General features: G+C 43.4%; 1 protein-coding gene across 3 annotated transcripts in view; it reads right to left on the bottom strand.

Annotated features, from left to right (window-relative positions):
- TRPM3 (transient receptor potential cation channel subfamily M member 3) overlaps positions 1–22,645 on the bottom strand; it is a 552,760-nt gene that overhangs the window by 61,672 nt on the left and 468,443 nt on the right. For 2 of the 3 annotated variants that reach the window (XM_082252764.1, XM_082252765.1), the window contains one exon: positions 11,797–11,971. The exons of the other annotated variant lie outside the window; for it this stretch is intronic. In XM_082252764.1, coding sequence (XP_082108890.1) covers positions 11,797–11,971 — 175 coding nt within the window. The remainder of the gene's footprint in view (positions 1–11,796; positions 11,972–22,645) is intronic. 3 annotated transcript variants of the gene reach the window in all.

Genomic DNA, 22,645 nt, shown 5'->3' with positions numbered 1-22,645 from the left:
GCCAGTAGTTTAGCCAAACTACTGTTTAGACGCTGGGCATGTGGGTGGCGGGGAGTATACATTTTTTTTCGTTCCAGCATGTGTGGAATCGAAATTTGGCGTCTAGATGATACAGCTGGTGGTGTGCTGGAGGTAGATGCGACACTGCCTGCTATATCATCATCCCTGCCAGTGGAGGCTGCCAACAGGTGACGAGTGACTATAGCAGGGCCAGGAACAGACTGATGTGCAGGTGGAGCAGATGGAGCATGAGGAGGAGCGCGAGGAGAACTAAGAGGCCGACTGACCAATCTTTGGCCCTTTTGTGGGTTCTTTAAATGCTCCTGCCAACGGGCCGAGTGGTGGGTTGTCAAATGCCTGTTTAGGCAGCTTGTACCCAGGTGGTTGACATTTTTGCCACGTTTTATACCCTTCTTACAAATCTTGCAGATCGCAACTGTTTTATCTGCATGGGATGTCTCAAAAAAGGCCCAGCAAGATGAGGTGTGTATAGTGGCCCGGGAGACAACAGGTGCGGCCTTAGATGGAGTAGGCCGTCTGCTCTCCCCTCTTGCTTGCTCTGCCTCCTCCTCAACCTCAGACCCAACATCTGACTCCATCAAAGACTGAGCATCAGGCCTGGCCTGGGAGACAACAGGTGCGGCCTTAGATGGAGCGGGCCGTCTGCTCTCCCCTCTTGTTTGCTCTGCCTCCTCCTCAAACTCAGACCCAACATCTGATTCTATCAAAGACTGAGCATCAGGCCTGGCCTGGGAGACAACAGGTGCGGCCTTAGATGGAGCGGGCCGTCTGCTCTCCCCTCTTGTTTGCTCTGCCTCCTCCTCAAACTCAGACCCAACATCAGACTCCATAAAGGACTGAGCATCAGGCTGGAGTAGATGGCCGACACTGTGGTCAAACAGCTCAGCTGACTCCTCTGCCATGTCTGAAATTGGGTCTAAGGGAGGACATGAGGTGGACATGGACTCATCTGTATTTGTTCTGACAACTGCAGAAGACTGACCACTTTTCTCTGCCTGGGTCACTGTAGTTGCAGATGATGCCGATGATGAGGGTTTGTTCATATAGTCCACCACCTCCTGTACATACTGTGGACGTATAGCTTGGCCACTGCCGGAGAACAATCCAAATGGTGGCCTGGCTGAGGACTGACCACCACGTCCACCCCTGCCTCTAGACACCCTAGAAGCTGTGCCCCTTTCCGCAGCAGGGCCACGTATGCCTTTTCTTGGTCTACCAGGCATATTTCTCAATGATGCGTTGGCAACTGTGTGCGGTGAAAAACGCACACTGCTATGCGACCCACAGTTGTCGCTGGATACAGCACAGCAGTTGCGGTTCACGCACAGTAGCAAAGCCTTTTGCACAGTGGACCTAACGCTTTGAACAACAGGCGTTAGGTTGTCACTGATGCGTTGGCAACTGTGTGCGGTGAAAAACGCACACTGCTATGCGACCCACAGTTGTCGCTGGATATAGCACAGCAGTTGCGTGTCACGCACAGTTGCAAAGGCTTTTGTACAGTGCACCTAACGCTTTGAACAACAGGCGTTAAGTTGTCACTGATGCGTTGGCAACTGTGTGCGGTGAAAAACGCACACTGCTATGCGACCCACAGTTGTCGCTGGATACAGCACAGCAGTTGCGGTTCACGCACAGTAGCAAAGCCTTTTGCACAGTGGACCTAACGCTTTGAACAACAGGCGTTAGGTTGTCACTGATGCGTTGGCAACTGTGTGCGGTGAAAAACGCACACTGCTATGCGACCCACAGTTGTCGCTGGATACAGCACAGCAGTTGCGTGTCACGCACAGTTGCAAAGGCTTTTGTACAGTGCACCTAACGCTTTGAACAACAGGCGTTAAGTTGTCACTGTATTTTGCTGCCTAGCAAGCACGTATACCTGCTGTGATACAGCAGCACTGTGCCACGTGCTCACTAAACAGAACCCTCACACTTTCCCTACAGAAACTAAATTTTCAAATCTAACTAATGTAGTACAAAGTTCCCTAACTACACTAGATATCCCTTTCCACTAAATAGAAAGCTCCATACAGCAGAAGACTGACACTGTCCCTTAAGTTTTTTTTTTTTTTTTTTTTTTTTTAACTCTAAGAACCAGCACAATCGCTGTATCTAACTACACTGGCTGTAAGCTAAATACAATTCTGCTATATGGAGCTTTAGAACCACTCGATATGTAGGAAATGTATTGTAGCAAGCAGGAGTCAGACAGAACTGCTTCAACTCTCTTCAACAGGCTCTGGATAACTGTGCTAGGGGTTAGGCGGGGCCATCTTATATAGTGTGGGGCGTATTCACTCCTGATTGGCCTCTGGTCCCCGTAGTCACTCCAATCACGTTCCTAGGAGACTCCTGCCCCCTCATTGGCTTTTGCAGACGTTTCTGGGCCAATCACGGGCTTTTAAAGCCCAGTTCCTGTCCCAGTGCATTTTGGGCGGTTCTGGTGGCCGAATACCGAACTTTTGCCGCAAAAAGTTCGGTATTCGGCCGAATATCGAACATCCAATGTTCGGGTCGAACCGATGGTCGACCCGAACCGTTCGATCATCCCTAAAGCTGAGATGCACAAAAAAGTGGAGATTTCATGTGAGCCTGGTAATTTAAATCTAAAGAAATATTCCCAAATTTTGACTTCTGTAGTTTCAATATATATCTCAAAATATCAATTCTCCACCAAAAAACAATCTTTTTTTTCTACTGCATTTTAAATAATAGCTAGAATGGATACATGTTTATGACAACAATACAGCAATTGGTGTTGCATCTGTGAATGTGGACTGTAATAATACCTCCTTGTTTTAAAATTCTGGATTGTGGGGCTAATTAGGCAAATTAACAGAGTAGGGGTAAACACAGGGGTATTTCAGATTCCAGAGTGTTCTCTTCCCTCATAGACCATTACCATAAAAGGTTACTTTACCGATGTGCAAAGTGATATGAGAGAAGGTGAAGTGAGATTGGAACTTGATTCAATATACTGTACCTGGAAATGGGCTGAAGTGAACCTGTGTTCATCTCAATTATTTGCTATTTGAGTGGGAAGGTGTTAGGTCCTCTGTCACATGTTTATTGCTGTCCTTTAAGATTTCACTAGCAGATTAGTGTTAAGGGGTTTGTTCTACTTAAAGCGGAGTTCCAGCCATTTACTCACCTGTCCAACGGTCCAGCGATGCGGCCGCCGGAAGCCTCGATCCTCTCCCTCGGCGCCGGCATCACTGCTGTGGGCACCCGGCTGTTACAGTTTGCGGCTTCACAGCCGGGTACCCACTGCGCATGCGCGAGTCGCGCTGCGCGCCGTGATTGGCCGGCAATCTTCTGGGACCTCTGACGTGTCCCAGAAGATTGCAGGGAGGGAGGGGGAGAGGAGAACTTCCGCTCAGGGCGCCGCGGCGCTCCGAGCGGAAGTGGGAGCGGGTACCTGTCAAAACTAGGTACCCGCTCCCCCCCCAAAAAAATGACATGCCAAATGTGGCATGTCGGGGGGTCAGGACTCCCTAAAGCGGAAGTTCCACTTTTGGGTGGAACTCCGCTTTAAAGACTTAACACATCTAAATACTGAGCTGGAAGTATTCAAGAAAGAGATCTTGGCCTTCTTACTAAACCAAGAAAAAGATCAATGACATGTTTTAGATATCTGAGGTGTTATTAAATGTATATAAGTGGCTCAAATGAAGATGAGATTACAATCAATATAATTTTATAACTGCCGTAAATAACGCTGTAGGGATGCTTTTATACTTGATGCTCTTGGACAAAATTTGGCATTTAGCGGGGCACTATAACTTTAATCATGTGTGAAGTGGTACGTCTGCATAGATGATGATGAGTTTTCATAAGACATTTTACTCCATTTCTGCATATTTTGCATGAATGAACATATGGAAATAGATAAAAGCAGTATAAATATCAGAAAATGAATGGGGTGTGTATGAGATGAGCAGTTACAGGAACCTTTGTGCAGATACCTTACAGTAATTTTAATACTCTTTTTTTTAATCTATTTTATTGCCATGACTACCATAACATGACATAAGTAAAAGACAACAAATGGGGAGAAGATAGTTTAAAAAAGGTGTTACAACTACCAATCTAAGTCATGTGGAGCCTGGTGGTAACTAATGTACACTACTCATAAAAATTAAAGGAACACTTTCTATTAAGAGTATAGCATCAAGTCAAATAAACTCCTGGGATATTGATCTTGTCAGTTAGGTTGCAGAGGGGGTTGTTAATCAGTTTCAGCTGCTTTGGTATTAATTAAATTACCAACGGTTTCAGTGGGGGGCCCCCCAACATTATGCTGTGCCCCCCCGACATGTGCCCTCCAACAGGATCCCACCTCCTGCTCAGGGATGGGGGCCCGGTAAGCCCAGATTGCGGGATGCTGACCTGCCATACCCGAGCATTACTGTGAAGAACAGAGCCACACTAGAGGAAGCCGATGCTTCTTGTACAGTTCCAGTTCCTGTCAAAGGCGGAGGGATATCAAATGTACTCCTCCTGTGACTGGAGTGATACAGGAAGCAACGGCTCTGCTTTCTACTGGAGCTGCATGCTTCCTGTCCCACTCCGTTTGTGTCTCAGAGGAGCCAGCAGTACCCACAAGCAGTACCAGCCAGCAGTACCCGCCAGCAGTACCCACCAGCAGTACCAGCCAGCAGTACCCACCAGAAGTACCCACCAACAGTACCCGCTAGCAGTGCCAGCCGGCAGTACCCACCAGCAGTACCAGCCAGCAGTACCCGCCAGCAGTACCACCCAGCAGTACCCACCAGCAGTACCAGCCAGCAGTACCTGCCAGAAGTACCCACCAGCAGAACCAACCAGCAGTATCCACCAGTAGTACCCTCCAGCAGTACCAGCCAGCAGTACCCACCAGCAGTACCTACCAGCTGTACCAGCCAGCAGTACCAGCCAGTAGCACCCACCAGAAATGCCAGCCAGCAGTACCCACCAGCAGTACCAGCCCTGGAGGACAGCCAGCAGAAGCCACCAGCCATACCCACCTGGAGGACAGAAGCAGCCAGCCATACCTGCAGGAATCCTGAGGAAAAAGTGAAGATTAACGTAAGCTGAAGTGCAGGTAAACAGCAGTGCATCTATGTGAATGCAGCCTTAGGCCCCTTTCACACGATCGGTCTAATTGGATCTGCCTGTCTGTTTTTCAGGTGGACCCAATCAGACACTACATTCACCTCTATAGAGCGGCAGATGTAAACTAACTTGTGTCCATTTACACCTGCCTATTTCCAATCCAATCCAATCCACTAAAAAAAACAGAAGGGGATCCGTCCCCTTCTGTCTGGGCGGATCAGATCGGAGGGCCCATAGAGTAGAACAGGCTGTGTCCATGTCTGCTCTTCATATGATGAGTGGACACGGACCTTTCATCTGCCCACTCCGCTTATTGTGGCCCATGACCTGTTACCAAGTCACTAAAGTGGCCCTTGCTCCTCAAAAGGTTGGGGACCCCAGCTGTAGAGGCATAAGTCCCAGATGGAGAGGTGCGTTGTAGCAGCCTTTCCCCTTAGTTTCACCATGGTGTGTGGCGGAGGGAAGGAGTCCCGTGTGGAGAGGTGCGCTATACTGGAGACCCTCTGGGAAATCATAAAGGTCTCCCACGAAGTTGATAAAACTGACGTGGCTGGCCTTAACACTTTCATCACTGTGGTTGGCAGGTCTCACTATTCTTCCGTGCCTCCTCCACGCTGAGAGCATGGCATCAGTAATAGGCTTTATTACTGCATAAACTGACACCAATACTGGGCTTTATTACTGCGTAAACTGGCACCAATACTAGGCTTTATTATTGCGTAAACTGGCACCAATACTGAGCTTTATTACTGCTTAAACTGGCACTAATGCTAATGACTATTACTGCGTAAACTGACACCAATACTAGGGGCTATTACTGCATAAACTGGCACCAATACTAGGGGCTATTACTGCGTAAGCTGGCACCAATACTAGGGGTTATTACTGCGTAAGCTGGCACCTATACTAGGGGTAATTACTGCATAAACTGGCACCAATACTAGGCTTTATTACTGCGTAAACTGGCACCAATACTAGGGGTTATTACTGCGTAAACTGGCAGCAATACTAGGCTTTATTACTGCGTAAACTGGCACCAACACTAGGGGCTATTACTGCATAAATGGGCACCGATACTAGGGGCTATTACTGCGCAAACTGGCACCAATATGAGGGGTTATTACTGCGTAAACTGGCACCAATACTAGGGGTTATTACTGCATAAACTGGCACCAATACTAGGGTTATTACTGCATAAACTGGCACCAATACTAGAGGTTATGACTGCATAAACTGTTTGCTGAAATTGCTTTAAACTATAAAAAACTGTTTTTAAGAGTTTTCCTATTTCTCAGGTATGAAGCAATACCTGAGGAAGAAAGGAAAACTCTTGAAAGCTTTTTTTAAGTGTTAGGTTAGTACAATAAAAAGGTATCATTGCATACTGCATTACTCTCGTATTTTGTAACCTTATTTATATATACACTTATTAAAGCGGAGTTCCACCCATTTTTAATAGGTTGGAATACATAGATCTATGTAATCCCCTTTAAAACAGCTTTTACCAATGGAAACTTTTTTTTTTGCTAGTAAATACCTTAATTTCTGCTTTATTCCTCCTCTCCTCACTTCCGGGTCCGATTGGCGATGACGTCATTCAGTGTCTGCTGGGATGTATTCTATTCCAGAAATCTCGCAGTAGCTGAGCTGTACTGAGCTGTGCCTGCCCCGCCTCCGCCCCGCCTCCTCTCATTGAGTTGCATTGTATGAATGTATTAAGGCCGTTCTCTGCCCCGCCTCCGCCCCGCCTCCTCTCATTGAGTTGTATTGTATGAATGTATTAAGGCCGTTCTCTGCCCCGCCTCCGCCCCGCCTCCTCTTATTGAGTTGTATTGTATGAATGTATTAAGGCCGTTCTCTGCCCCGCCTCCGCCCCGCCTCCTCTCATTGAGTTGTATTGTATGCAATGTATTAAGGCCGTTCTCTGCCACGCCTCCGCCCCGCCTCCTCTCATTGAGTTGTATTGTATGAATGTATTAAGGCCGTTCTCTGCCCCCCCCTCCGCCCCGCCTCCTCTCACTGAGTTGTATTGCATACAATACAACTCAATGAGAGGAGGCGGGGCGGAGGCGGGGCAGAGAACAGCCTTAATACATTGCATACAATACAACTCAATGAGAGGAGGCGGGGCGAAGGCGGGGCAGGCACGGCTCAGTACAGATACAGCTATTGCGAGATTTCTGGAAAAGAATACATCCCAGCAGACACTGCGAATCGCCGAATGACGTCATTGCCGATCGGACCCGGAAGTGAGGAGAGGAGGAATAAAGCCGAAATTAAGGTATTTACTAGCAAAAAAAAAAAAAAAAGTTTCCATTGGTAAAAGCCATTTTAAAGGGGATTACATAGATCTAAAGTTCCAAAAATGGGTGGAACTCCACTTTAAGTTTTTTCAGTGGTATGATATAGTGGTGAAGATTTTGAGTCCCCCTCCCAGTTTTGACTCTGGTATCTTATGTGCCCCCCCCCCCCCTATATATTGTTCCTAGTGTCGCCACTGCTAGATGGGCATTTTGAGGTTTTGCGATGAAATTTCAGCAAAATAGACTAGCCTTCTGCATCATTTTTCCCATTGATTTTCAGAGGGTCTTTGAATGCCCTCTGCACTGCAGGTTGATAATTTTTATTTCCATCAAACAATGTGGCGTAGTTTAGTTCCTAACACATTACCCAGTCCATATCAGTATAAATATCCAGCACAATATTTTTCCCTATAGAGATCTGGTGTGTTTTTAAATTGTTCCTTTTTAAAGTGTTCCACATGTTTTTTAACAGTATACAATTCAATAGCAGTGCATTTCCTACACCTCCTCATAGTTCATTGATATAAATTATAAAAGGACCATATGCCCAGAAGCCTGAACTGAAGGATGCTCTCAATTGAGAACCCTCTTGTATTTCTGTCCATGAGACACTTTGTTAGGCTGTACTGAATTCCAGATGTGTTACCACAGCAAAGACATTATTACAGAAGGTGCTGTATAAGCCATTGAACCAATGATGTACAAAACGGACAAAGGATTTAGGTGTTTTTTTTTTTTCAATTGTGTCATATTTATTGTAATTAGTTGTTATTTGACCTTCATTGGATAAAGAGCAGTGTAATAAAGAGACACTCAGCAATATCCTTATTTTTCACAAATAATCCATACACATCTGCTACCTAATGAACCTGTATTCCAATATTCAATAAATCATATCTTTTTTTTTGCCTCCCCCTAATGCCCCCCCCCCCCCCAATTCTGTTTGTTTCAAACAAGCAGTGCACATTAGTTGCAGTCATGTGCACCGTTCTATGCACATTACACAACTCATAGTCCATAGTTCATATTCCCTAGTCGATCAAGGGATAGTGAGCAAGAGAGGGTGGCTATGGTAGTACATACAGTGGGATCATGGAGAACAAACATAGCCACCAACTAACATGGAATTTGGAGATTTGGGGAAGGCTGAAAGCAATAGAAGGTACTTTTTGAGTTAAAAAACCATACATGAGTGGATTGCTCTTTTTTTACCCCAGAGTTTAGTGTCACATTAACCACTTGAATACCAACCGGTATTTACCCCTTTATAAGTAAGCCATTTTTCAGTGCTGTGATATTAAATTGCTAATACTCAATCATGCAGCACTGTACCAAAATGAATTTGATATAGTTTGTATACTTCAATTGTGTTTTTAGTTGTTTTGCCTGGACAGGTGCAACTTTGCATGAGTAATTATGCAATCAACAAAAAGGTTTGTTGCAGACACAGGATGACAATGAAAATGGCTACAGTGATTCAAGTATTGTGTAGCATCAGTAGCCTGGTAATAGTAACCTGCAGTTAATATAATGAAATATTATACTGGTCTACAGCATACCTGCACATAATAAGACAACAATTTTTCTATACCTTATGACACTTTTTACTATATAATCAACACATACCATCTGTGCCCTGATAAGCCTAAAATGCTTCTGTTACAGCACATTGGCTTTCTGCCCAAAATTCCGTCTGTCAATATACTAGGTACATTGTGCCCTCCCACAAGCCTTTCATTACAACCTGGATTAGTGTCATTGTTATTATATGTTGACCTTTGATAAGTTCTTCCAGCAGACTTTGTCCTGACATGAGTGTTTAAATCGAACAAGACGTTTAGTATTGGTTAACTTTTTTTTTTTTTTTAATTCTTTCAAGTGTTTCTGTTAAACTCAAATGAGTTCTGAAGTCATATTTGCTTTTGTTTGAAATGTAGTCCCTTCTCTAAGAGGCATTAGGTGCAATTCACAAACTTTACACACCAGTATAAGTATCCTTATTTTTATAAGAAAAAAATAAAAATCACTGTTATTTATAGCTGATTTCAATATTTTTTTCTATTTTAATAAATTTGAAACATTTACTCATCTGGCTGAAGAAAAAGAGCCCTTTGTGTTTGTGCTTTATGAACTCGGCTTATTGTGTTTACTCTGTTGTGTTTATCTTTTTCGATGCTGTATAATTGATATGCTTAGGAATGGTCTTCTGAGTAGTGTTTACATTGGTAGTCAGACTTGTATAAAGTACTCGAAATTTCTACTCGAGTAAAAGTACAAGTGCTCGATCAAAAAATTACTTGAGTAGAAGTGGAAGTGCTCGCAGAAAAAGTTACTTAAGTAGAAGTACTAAAGTATTCAACATTTTTTTTACTTAAGTATTGCAAGTAGTTTTTTCAAAAAATTTGCTACTTAAGTACTAAAAGTAAAAAGTACCAGTAGTTTTGAAAAAAAAATTCTACTCAAGTACTGAAAGTAGAAGTACAAGTACTGTGTTATGTAGTTATTAAAGAAATAAGTCAAAAGTTTGAACATCATATTGTTTTTATTATTTTAAATGATTTATTCAAATGATTAACCTGTGTTTGTTAGTAGTTTCTTGATGCACTTTAAGCGCTGTAGCACCATTTATTTGTTTGTTTCATATTTTCTTTTTATTGGAAAGATTTGGTATAGCAGCTTTTATTATACACAGCCTTTATTTTCGTATGCGCTGATTTACAAATGACATTATACACATTTTTTTGAGCTTTATGCAACCTGCCATCTACTGTTCTGGCAGTGGTAATTTTTTTAAAAGTAACGAGTAACTATGCAGCACAAAAAAAAAATACTTGAGTAGAAGTATCGAAATCATCGAAAAAATGTAGTGAAGTAAAAGTAGAAGTAGGAGAAAAAAATTCTACTCTAGGAAAGTACAGATACCGCATTTCGGTACTTAAGTACAGTACTTAAGTAGTTCTACTTCGTTACTATACATCTCTGTTGGTAGTGATATCACAAGAGCTGTCATGGCACTTAAGCTGGCCATAGATAGATTAGAATTCAGCCAGTTCAGCAGGAACTGAACAAATTTAGATTCATATATGGGCAGGCTGGTTGTACTAAAGTCAATCCATCGACTATCATTTTTTTTTTGTGTGACTGCTGATCATTGTATTCTGCCAGTGGGGAAGGCTCCCTGTGCTTCCCAGTGGCAGAACACAATAATGCTGCAGGAGGGATTCCCCCATTAACACTGACTGTGTTGATGGGGATATCAGGCAATTTGTATGATGTATGGCCTGACTTACTGTAAGTAGGAAATCTTGGACAGAGTTGTTGCAACTCTAACCAGTTTGCTCCTTACAGCAGTAAACCACTGCTTTGGTGATCTACTTCTGGCTGATTGCAGATCATTTTAATTGGAATTGCCTTATTAGCATTCTCATAGTTACAGACACCTTCAACAGTATGTAAGTATGCGTATACACAACAGCTAACATTCAGCTTTACCTGTGTAGGATCTCCAGCACACAACCCAATAAGCATCAATACTGCCCACCCCAGCACTCTGAGTTTGACTAAGAAATTGTTTTCTTTAAACCTCATAGGAAGCACTTCATCACAGACCCCAAAAAATCACATTGTACAGTCTTGACTCTTGTCATATTCTTTGGATCTGAAATTCAATTCCAGATCAAATGGGTGTGCATCAGATCCCTTTGGGTACCCTTTAGATTTTACAGCTTCAGTAGATTTTTTTCACCATGTAAACTGTAAGCTATGCTTTTGGACTGCCATGAGGAGCAGCCAATGAGAATCATAAGACATAGCACACACTGAAAACCTGCTTCTGAAGTAGACCATTGCAGTATAGAACCAAGAAGCAACACTTTTGGCTTGTCTATGGTGGTGTAGGTGGTGCTTGTTTCATGATTACCATACTAAAGTTTAGCTGGGCATAGATGGATCATAATTGTCCAGTTCAGTAAGTACCAGAAAAATGTTTGATCCATCTATGGCAATTCCCGTTCAGCTGCAGTGCTGTCTGATCAGTATATTCTGACAGAAGCGGAGTTACTGCTGTTACAATACTATAGCCCCATGGGGAGCATTCCTCTATAAACCTCGAATGTGGTGGTTGAGGAGAGGAATCCGTTAATTTTTATGTTTTATTGCCCAGGACTGATGATTGCTGCCATTATGACTTTTCAAACATTCTTACTCCTTTTGTAGGGGTTAAAAATGGATCTTCCTTTAATGTTACCACAACACAGGGAAGGGTTTTCTGTTTGAGCCATGTATTGGCTGAACATGACTAAAACAAGAATTCTTAATTTTATTTCTGCAGTTTTAAATATCTATATAGGTAAAGAATCATAAAATATTTGCTTACGGTCTATCTGATCAGCAAACACTTCACCATAGATCATCCAGTAGGGCATGTAAAAAATGTTCCTTGCCAGTTTCCATGATGGCTCCTCATTGGGGAAGAGGATAGATTGCCTTGCCACTCCAAAACTCATCAGTACCACTAACATAATGATCACAAAGTACATCATGTCGATCATCTGCATAAGTTAGGATAAAAAGGAAAAAGATTAGTTTCTCTACACTACATTGATAGGATAGTGGAGGAGATATTACAGACAAGAATGTCAAGATCACTAGGCTGTTAAGAAGCAACATACAAGATTTTACAGTATATTAGCAGTTGGTGGAACAGGCACTGGACAAGTGAACCATTTCCTAAAATGTACCCCTTTTCACACGGCTTTGTAATATACCTACAGTATCTCACAAAAGTGAGTACACCCCTCACATTTTTGTAAATATTTTATTATATCTTTTCACGTGACAACACTGAAGAAATTACACTTTACTACAATGTAAAGTAGTGAGTGTACAGCTTGTATAACAGTGTAAATTTGCTGTCCCCTCAAAATAACTCAACACACCATTCATGTCTAAACCGCTGGCAACAAAAGTGAGTACACCCCTAAGTGGAAATGTCCAAATTGGGCCCAAAGTGTCAAAATTTTGTGTGGCCACCATTATTTTCCAGCACTGCCTTAACCCTCTTGGGCATGGAGTTTATCAGAGCTTCACAGGTTGCCACTAGAGTCATCTTCCACTACTCCATGACGACATCATGGAGCTGGTGGATGTTAGAGACCTTGCACTCCTCCACCTTCCGTTTGAGGATATCCCACAGATGCTCAATATGATTTAGGTTTAGAGACATGCTTGGCTAGTCCATCACCTTTCCCCTCAGCTTCTTTAGCAAGGCAGTGGTCATCTAGGAGGTGTGTTTGGGGTCATTATCATGTTGGAATACTGCCCTGCGGCCCCAGTGTCTGAAGGGAGGGGCTCATGCTCTGCTTCAGTATGTCAAAGTACATGTTGGCATTCATGGTTCCCTCAATCAACTGCAGCTTCCCAGTGCCGGAAGCACTCATGTAGCCCCAGACCATGACACTCCCACCACCATGCTTGACTGTAAGCAAGACACACTTGTCTTTGTACTCCTCACCTGGTTGCTGCCACACACGCTTGACACCATCTGGACCAAATAAGTATAGCTTGGTCTCATCAGACCACAGGACATAGTTCCAGTAATCCATATCCTTAGTCTGCTTGTCTTCAGCAAACTGTTTGCGTGCTTTCTTGTGCATCATCTTTAGAAGAAACTTCCTTCTGGGATGACAGCCCTGCAGAGCAATTTGATGCAGTGTGCAGCATATGGTCTGAGCACTGACAGGCTGACCTCCTACCTCTTTAACCTTTTTAGCTATGCTGGCAGCACTCATACGTCTATTTCCCAAAGACAACCTCTGGATATGGCACTGAGCATGTGCATTCAACTTTTTTGGTCGACCATGGCGAGGCCTGTTCTGAGTGGAACCTGTCCTGTTAAACCGCTGTATTGTAATTTTCAGGGTCTTGGCAATCTTGTTAGGCCACCTTTATGTTCTTCCAACAATTCTTTTTTTCAGATCCTCAAATGGTTCTTTGCCATGAGGTGCCATGTTAAACTTCCAGTGACCAGTATGAGAGATCGATAACACCCAATTTACCCCTCCTCCCCATTCACACCTGAGACCTTCTAACACTAATGAGTCACATGACACCGGGGAGGGAAAATGACTAGTTGGGCCCAATTTTGACATGTTCACTTAGGGGTGTACTCACTTTTGTTGCCAGCGGTTTAGACATTAACGGCTGTGTGTTGAGTTATTTTGAGGGGACAGCAAATGTACACTGTTATACAAGCTGTACACTCACTACTTTACATTGTAGCAAAGTGTCAATTCTTCAGTGTTGTCACATGAAAAGATATAATAAAATATTTACATAAATGTGAGGTGTGTACTCACTTTTGTGAGATACCGTAAGTGTGCTCAAACAACATCATCCCTATAGATTATTCCTTTCTGAGGACCTCTCTCCCTTCTATATACCAAAATTAACTCAAGGGGAGATGGGTATATAATGTAAATTACTGCACCTATACTGTAGATCAGCCGTTCTCAAGCGTTTACCTTGAAGAAACCCTAAAAATAATTTTCAAACCTCGGGAAACCCCTGCTAAAATGACTACCTGCAGCTCACAGTACATTAGCATGATCAGTTAGAAAGAAAGTTTTAAATAAATAAAATAAAGAATGTGACATACCTAGTGTATTGGTCACCAAGGATAGATAATCTTTAACACCCACTTGCTGTACATAATAAAATTATTTTTAGTGCCAGTCTTGAAATTGAATGAATAATTTAAAAAGGCAGATAGTGAAAATTGTTGTGCCCGGTAGCAAAGCCGGTCAATGTAGATGTAAACCCTTACATTGGTGGTCAGTGGAAAATTGTCCCTTCACACTAGTGATCTTTGTAGTTGGGATATCAATTCAATACTACACAAGGAATCCCTGTCATCCTCAGGTGGAGCCCTGGTTGAGAAAGGCTGTTATAGATCATCCATTCATTCATCTATCAAAGTCTACATGGTACCAATTTACCTGCCTGTGTGCCTTTAATACTTTAAACTGTACACATTAGCAGTGAACAATACACTTCTTGTACACTGGGTCCATGAAATGACAAGACTAATACAATCAAATCCCTATTTTTATGGATAATTGGCTATATTCTCCATGGTATGTAAACTTAAAATTGAAATGGTTTATTTATCTGCAGTAGGATATACTGGAAAGTTCAACATTTAAGAATTTGAAATTTTACAGTTTATGGTCACATAAAAAGTGTCTATGCCCTCACATACAGACTTGTCCCTCTTTTAATCTAAAAAAATGACGAATGTTGATCAGACGGGAGCCCAGCATTTGCCAACAAATGTGCTTATAAAATACTTACAATTCTACTATTGCTTATCCAATTAAAGTGTAACAAACACAGTATTTCAAATGTCCCTCTCTTTGCTGCAGCTATCAAACATTGCAAATTGCTTATACCACAGCTAGACATGGCTGCTATAGGTGACTATTATAATGAATACCACTTTTAAACTTGTTTTAGATATATTAAAGGACCCAAATACCATGACTAAACAAAACAATTAAAAATACAGTTGGATCCAGGGCGGTTCAATGTGTATAGGGCCAGCAAAAGAGGAGTATTGCCACACCTCACAGTGTGTAGGTGGTGCCCCCTAGAACATGATTGGCAATGGACAATAGAACATTTGGAAAGCACCCACTATTGTTCTATACAGGGGACAAACCGCAATCTCTCCTCAAATATCTTTATTAACAATCAGTATACAAAAAATTCTGTGCAAAGGGTTAATGACACAACAAAAGTTAAAACTGACAACGTTGTCATTAAATCACCCCCTGGGTCTCATCCACAACAACACTCATTGCCACCAACAGGGTCAGATTGAGAACCTCGGAAGTACACCCTATAGTTGTGTTAGCCAGGAAACGACCACACAAATCAGCGGGTAACATCCAGGCTCACTATTTCACCCGCAACAAACACTAAATGGCACAGGATAATAGTGTGTAAATAGGTTCCCTCCAAGCATCCTCCGAGTGTCAGAACAAAGCAACAAGAAATGTCCAATGTGCATTAGACTGCACATGGCTATGTGTCACAACTATAAACTGGACTGTGCCTGTATTTGACATGGTGTTTGACACGGCAGTGTAACTTTTTGCTGGTTACGCACATTTGCCTATGTAAGCTAAGGCACCATCAAAGCTGTAGGCATTTTCCTTCTAGACTTTATGCAGCCATCTCTGTTGGCCACCACTGGTTTGTTGCTTTGACCGATATACAGTGCATCTGGAAAGTATTCACAGTGCTTCACTTTTTCCACATGTTGTTATGTTACAGCCTTATTCCAAAATGGATTAAGTTCATTGTTTTCCTCAAAATTCTACAAACTTTACCCCATAATGACAACGTGACAGAAGTTTGTTTAAAATCTTTGCAAATTTATTAAAAATAAAAAATTAAAAAATCACATCTACATAAGTATTCACAGCCTTTGCCATGACACTCGAAATTGAGCTCAGGTGCATCCTGTTTCCACTGATCAATCTTGAGATGTTTCTACAATTTGATTGGAGTCCACCTGTTTTAAATTCAGTTGATTGGACATGATTTGGAAAGGCAAACACCAGTCTATATAAGGTTCCACAGTTACCAGTGCATGTCAGAGCACAAACCAAGCCATGAGTTCCAAAGAATTGTCTGTAGACCTCCAAGACAGGATTATATCGAGGCACAGATCTGGGGAAGGGTACAGAGACATTTCTGCAGCATTGAAAGTCCCAGTGAGCACAGTGGCCTCCATCATCTGTAAATTAAAGAAGTTTGGAACCACCAGGACTCTTCCTAGAGAAGGCTGCCCGGCCAAACTGAGCATTCGTGGCAGAAGAGACTTAATCAGGGAGGTGACCAAGAACCCCATGGTCACCCACAGTCTCTGTGAAAGGAGGAGAACCTCCCAGAAGAACAACCATCTCTGCAGAACTCCACCAATCAGGCCTGTATGGTAGAGTGGCCAGGTGGAAGCCACTCCTCAACAAAAGGCACATGACAGCCCACCTGGAGTTTGCCAAAAGGCACCTGAAGGACTCTCAGACCATGAGAAACAAAATGCAGATGAAGCAAAGATTGAACTCCTTGGCCTGAATGGCAAGCGTCATGTCTGGATGAAACCAGGCACCACTCATCACCTGGCCAATACCATCCCTACAGTGAAGCATAGTGGTGGCAGCATCATATTATGCGGATGTTTTTCGACAGCAGGAACAGTGAGACTAGTCAAGATTGAGGGAAAGATGAATGCAGCAATGTACAGAGACATTGATGAAAACCTGCTCCAGAGCGCTCTGGACATCAGAATGGGACGAAGGTTCATCTTCTAACAGGACAACGACACTAAGCACACAGCCAAGATAACAAAGGAGTGGCTATGGGACAATTCTGTGACTGTCCTTGAGTAGCCCAGCCAGAGCCCAGACTTGAAGTCGATTGGAGAGATCTGAAAATGGCTGTGCACAGATGCTCCCCATCCAACCTGATGGAGCTTGAGAGGTCCTGCAAAGAGAAATGGGAGAAACTGCCCAAAAATAGGTGTGCCAAGCTTGTAGCATCATACTCAAATGAATTGAGGCTGTAATTGGTGCAAAAAGGTGCTTCAAAGTATTGAGCAAAGGCTTTGAATACCTATGGACATGTGATTTTTTTTATGTTTTTGTTTTTTTATACATTTTCAAAAATTTCAAACAAACATCTTTCATGTTGTCAATATGGGGTATTGTTTGTAACATTTTGAAGAAAATAAATAATTTAATCCATTTTGGAATAAGGCTGTAATGTAACAAAATGTGGAAAAAGTAAAGTGCTGTGAATACTTTCCGGATGCACTGTATCTGTCTCCACTCAGTACACCATTTGACTCCATGCACCAGACTATTTCAACTGTCAATTGTGGGTGACTAAACTAGCACCATTGTATTTGTGTACCAACCATGGTTTGCAGATTAGAAATTTCTTGTTTCCTTATTCTGACACCATCAGAGGACGTTTGGAGGGAACCTATTTGCACACTATTAAACTGTACCATTTAGTGTTTATTACGGGGGAAATAGTGAGCCTGGATGTTACCTGATGATTTGCGTGGCCGTATCCTGGCTAACACAACTATAGAGTGTATTTCCCAGGTTCTCCCTCTGACCCTTATGATTTATTATTTTTGTTTTTGTGTTGGTGTGGATGAGACCCAAGGGGTGTTTTAATGACACCGTTGTCAGTTTTAACTTTTGTTGTGTCACTAACCCTTTGCACAGAATTTTTGTATACTGATTGCTAATAAAGATATTTAAGGAGAGATCGAAATTTGTTCCTGTATAAAACAATAGTGGGTGCTTTCCCATTATTATTAATATTTTGGTAGGTTGATAATAGCAAGTTATGTTGTGCTATCTCTTAAAGCAAAACTTTGATGGTTCATGCCCAAATAAGTTTATCTATTTTTAAATACATACAATTATTTTGTTGTTTTATTATTTGTATAAAATCCGTATTTTACACATAAACATTTCATACAGGGTACTTTTATACTTTTGTGTGTACAGTGCTTGCAGTGCTGTCTAATAGGAAAGCCCAGTGCTAGCTCTGCACATGCTAGAGGATCTAGAAGGCATCACCCCTATTAAGAGAGTAGGAGTAATGTGTCTCCCCTGACTCATTCAGCTATGTGTAACATCATCCTTCTATTCTGGTCTGCATTCACAACTAAGCAGTAAAGCTTCTTTTGGAATCTTTGCCACCAGGCTACAAAATGGTAAATATCAGATTTATATAATTACCTGCCAAAAAACAGACATTTAGGAATTGAGTAGGAAAAAAAGTTATCATTGAATAATATTTTTTTTTTCTTTATCATTTGTTTCTTAATTTCTGGTAGAGCAATGAAAACATTGTAGATGAGCTCTACTGATACCATCATGCTGGTGAAGCATTTCTTTATTCAGATTCCATGGATCAATGGTATCCTGCACAAGCACAGGGACAAGTTTACCTTACTGGTGGGTGGGATAAAGCTAATAGCCATCTGGGAGGAAAAATGTTTTCCTGACAGACTCCATGGCAGCATATTTGTGGGTTAACCCCGCCTCTACTCTTGCCCTATAGGACCCCTACACCCAAAAACTTTTGCTCCATGTTCCTTTTAGGTCCTCCTCCTAAGAACCAAACGATTGAAGTCTAACCTTGGATAAAGTGTCCACAATCGAGGCCTGTTCAGCAAATACAGAGAAGTGTACGGAGACTCCAATAGGCCCCAGCTTATAGGGCGATGGATGAGGTAGTCATGAAGAGCTTAGAGCCTGGCCATTGGCCAGCAAAGTGGCAGTCTGGCCTAATTACCTAGCTTTTAGCGGGTGGTCATTAATGCACTTGACCTTGTGCAGCAGCTTCCTGGATCCAGACATGGTCATGGGGATGGCGTGCGTGGTGATGTATTCTCTTTAATTATTCTTAGGTATAATTCATGGCCGCAGTGTTTTTGTGTGTTTGTCCATTTGCTTTTTTTGCTTGGTTCTAGTGTTTGCGTTCCAAGCCGCCGCATTGGCTCTGACCGGCACCCGGGTCGGGTTCTGTCGGTTCGGTTTCATCAAAATGGCGGCAGGCACGACGCCGAGTGGTGTAAATTCCGGCGCATGCACACTGCAGGCAGTGACATCAGCATGGTGGGGAATTTAAACACCTGTCAAGCTGTCACAAAAAGGGATTAGACTGTGGGCTTAGGCGGCAGCTTCCCCAGGCATTGTGGCTCTCTGTCAGAGGTAGGTGCTGATGCCTTTGACTCCCTATGCTGCATGTCAGTTCTTGTGTCTAATATGGTGTTTGCCTTCCAGTCTGCTTTGCTGAGCAATACCCTGCTACGGACATTTCACCACCCCCCCGGTGGCAAACCCTCTCGCAACAGGTATGGAAGGGTGTATTTAAACCTTTTTTCTACTGGGCTGGCCTGGGTGCCGACCAAAGATCTTTCTTATGTTTTTTTTTTCTTCTCTCTTTTTTTCTCTCTCTCTTGTCAGGCCTTCTAGGTCTGAACACCAACGAACGGTACGCAAAGATAGAAATCCTCTGAGGTCGCAACATTGGCACTGCTCTTCTAGATCCTGTTGCCATAGGTCGCAATTCAGATCTAGGCTCTTACAACCACACTGCTCATTCTGAAGGGGAAACCTGCTGGGGATGCGGGTCCCAGGTCCCGGAAGGCAGATCTCTCTGGAAACCATGGTATTCCTGGGCAGTGGGTGAGAGGGAGGGTGGAAACCAGCAGGTAGAGTCTTTGGTCAGACTGGTGGTCAAGGAATCCCTCAAAGAGATGGGCACCAGCCACACCCATAGCCCTTCCACCAGGCTAGCAGACTCCCCCTCGAAAGATGTCCAGGGCACACTGGAACCCTCTCAGCCTAGCTGCCCACCTGTCGGAACCTCAGATAGCGAGTTGGAGACGGATGATCCTGGCGTGGACTTTGCCCTGGTACTGCCCCTTGTAGGGGCAATAAAGGAAGCATTAAAGTGGGAAGAATCAGTGGAGCCCCCCTCTAAACAAAGACAATTTTTCAAGCATCTCAAAAAGAGCACCTACATTTTCCATTTCTGCAGGAACTTAGAGAGATTGTAATGGATTAATGGGGGCAAGGTTGAGAAGGAGAACTCCTTGCTAACGAAGGTGGCCAAATTGTATCCCTTCAAGAGTGAGGAAGTTGAACATGCAACTCTCCCACTGGTAAAACACGTAACTCTCCCACTAGAGGATACAGTGTATTTTAAAGATGGCCTTGAGAGAAGGATCGACACTGACCTCATGCAGATTTATGTGACACCAGGCATGGCCTGCAAAGTAGGTTTGGCCCTGGCATCTATGTCCAAAGCAATGGAGGTCTAGATGGAAAATGTGGATGAGACCCTGAGAAGCATCTCAGAAGAAGTGGCCAGGAGTTAGGCCGTTAAAGAGTTGAGGCTAGCATAGGCCTTTTCTTGGGGAGGCTTCTATAAACATTATACGCCTGGTGGCATGGGTCATGCTCTCTTCTGTCACCACCAAGCGCACTTTGTGGCTTTGGCCGTGGTTAGCCATGGTGTAGGATTTAGACTTCACTTTGAGGGTTCCTCACTCTACCCCGTGCCACAGGGGGTCAGTTGGGGGTTTCTGTCCCAGGACCTGCACCTGCTAAGCATAGAAGAGACCACAGCTTAGGAAACCAGTCATAACTTCAAAAATCTTCAAAAAGCAGGTCCTCACGCGGCCGGGAGGCCACTAAGTCATTTTGAGATTGGGCCCACTCAGGCAGGTCGGATGAGGGCACATCTTCTCCACTTCTGTCATATCTGGGTGTTCAGCAGCACCCCTCGGCTCAGGTTTGTTTCCACTACCCTTCCATGCTCCTAATTTATGTAGAGTCTCTGGTGACACAGGGTGCTGCCATGCCTGTTTTCAATGGCAAGAAGTTTCAGGGCATTTACTCGCTCATTTCATGGTCCAGAAAAAAACATCACATGGAGACCAGTCATAGACCTTACCTATCTGAACCCATTCATCAGGAAGGAAAAGTTAAAACTGGAAACCTTACTCGAAATCCAACAAAAAGTTCAGCCAAGCGACTGGCTTGTGCACATAGATCTGAAGAATGCCTACTTCCATGTTCCTGTGGTGGAAGATTTCCAGAAGTTCCTTCACTTTGCCATTGGTAAGGTTCACCTCCAGTTTACCTGTCTCCCGTTCGGGCTTTTGACATCCCCAGGCCTTCAAGGTAGATGCCCTGACAGATCGGTGGAGATTTCACAAGGCCTATGCCTTTCCCTTGGTTCCAGTCATCCTTCAGTTGACTCAGGACTCAAGAAGAGTTCGGCGGAGATGAAGAAGTGGAGCTAGTTCTGATAATTCCATAGTGGCCAAACAGGCTGTGGTTTACTCTATTGACTCAGTTCAGCTTTCTAAATCCTGTCTCAGGGGGCTGCCCTACATCCTTGCCCGTCTCATCTGTACCTGAGGGTCTGGTTCTTGAGAGGGGAAGGCGGGAGGCCCTAGGCTGCCCAGATGAGGTCATCTCTATGCTGAAAAGCCCTAGGAGAGCAAGCACGAACAGGGTCTACGGGAGGATATTGTCATGATTTATGGAATACTTGGAAGCAACCCTGCAATCCAGGATATTCTGGGTTTCTTACAATCTGGCCTTGACATGGCCCTGTCAGTTAGTTCCCTCCAGGTACAGGTGTCCACATTATCAGCCTTCACCGGGGTGTCCTGGGCAAGACACACTCTTGTCTGCCAGTTCTTTTAAGGAGCAGTAAGGCTTAGACGGCAGAGGAAGCCAATGTTCCCCAAATGGGACCTTCCACTCATCCTCAACTTTCTCTCTGGAACAGGATTGGAGCATGTAAAGCCGGTCTCTATCAAAGATCTTTTGCTCAAAACTGCTTTTTTGGTAGCTGTCACATCAGCAGAAAGAATCTACGAGATAGGAGCCGTGGGTTGTAAAGTACAGTTTTTAACATTCTTTCCAGACTGAGTGGTGCTAATCCCTATGCTGGGGTCAAACCCCAAGGTAACATCTGTCTTTCACGGAAACCAGGAGATTGTCCTACCAACGTTCGGGTCATCGGAAAGTTCCAAAATTCATCCGCTGGATGTAGGGGAAACTCTGAAACTGTATCTGCAAACTACAGCTCCCTTCCCTCTGTCTGACCATCTGTTTGTTCTTTTCCATGGTAAGAACAAGAGAATGCGTGCCTCTTCCAAATAGTTTTCAGTGTGGGTTGTTCAGGCCATTCAGTGGGCCTATAAAAATAAGGGCATGGTACCTCCAGAGGCGGTGACTGCACACTCAAGCAGAAGTGTCTCTACATTGTGGGCGGCCTCATGGCATGTAGCTCTTGCAGTAATCTGTAGAGCAGCCTTATTGTTTTCGATTAACACCTGTATGGCTCATAACTGTGTTGAGCCGGCCTCTTTGTCTTGTGGTAACTTTGTTTTATGAATCCTGTCTATTGAGGGTGCAAATTAAAGCTTTTTTTTTTTGGTTTGTTCAGCAAATTGCCCACTGGGTGTGTTTGTCTAGTTATTTCACACATGTATGCTACCATGGAATCTGTCAGGAAAATTGAAAATTTCCTATCAAATACTTACTGTAATTTTCCTTTCCTGATGGACTCCATGGCAGCAGGAGTTCCCTCCCAGTATCCTGAGTAGGCTAGTT

Source organism: Pelophylax lessonae (assembly GCF_965119305.1).
Source record: "Pelophylax lessonae genome assembly, chromosome: 1".
Taxonomy (NCBI): Eukaryota; Metazoa; Chordata; class Amphibia; order Anura; family Ranidae; genus Pelophylax; species Pelophylax lessonae.
Note: the sequence above shows the minus strand (reverse complement) of the source record. Positions and strands in the feature narration are given on the sequence as shown.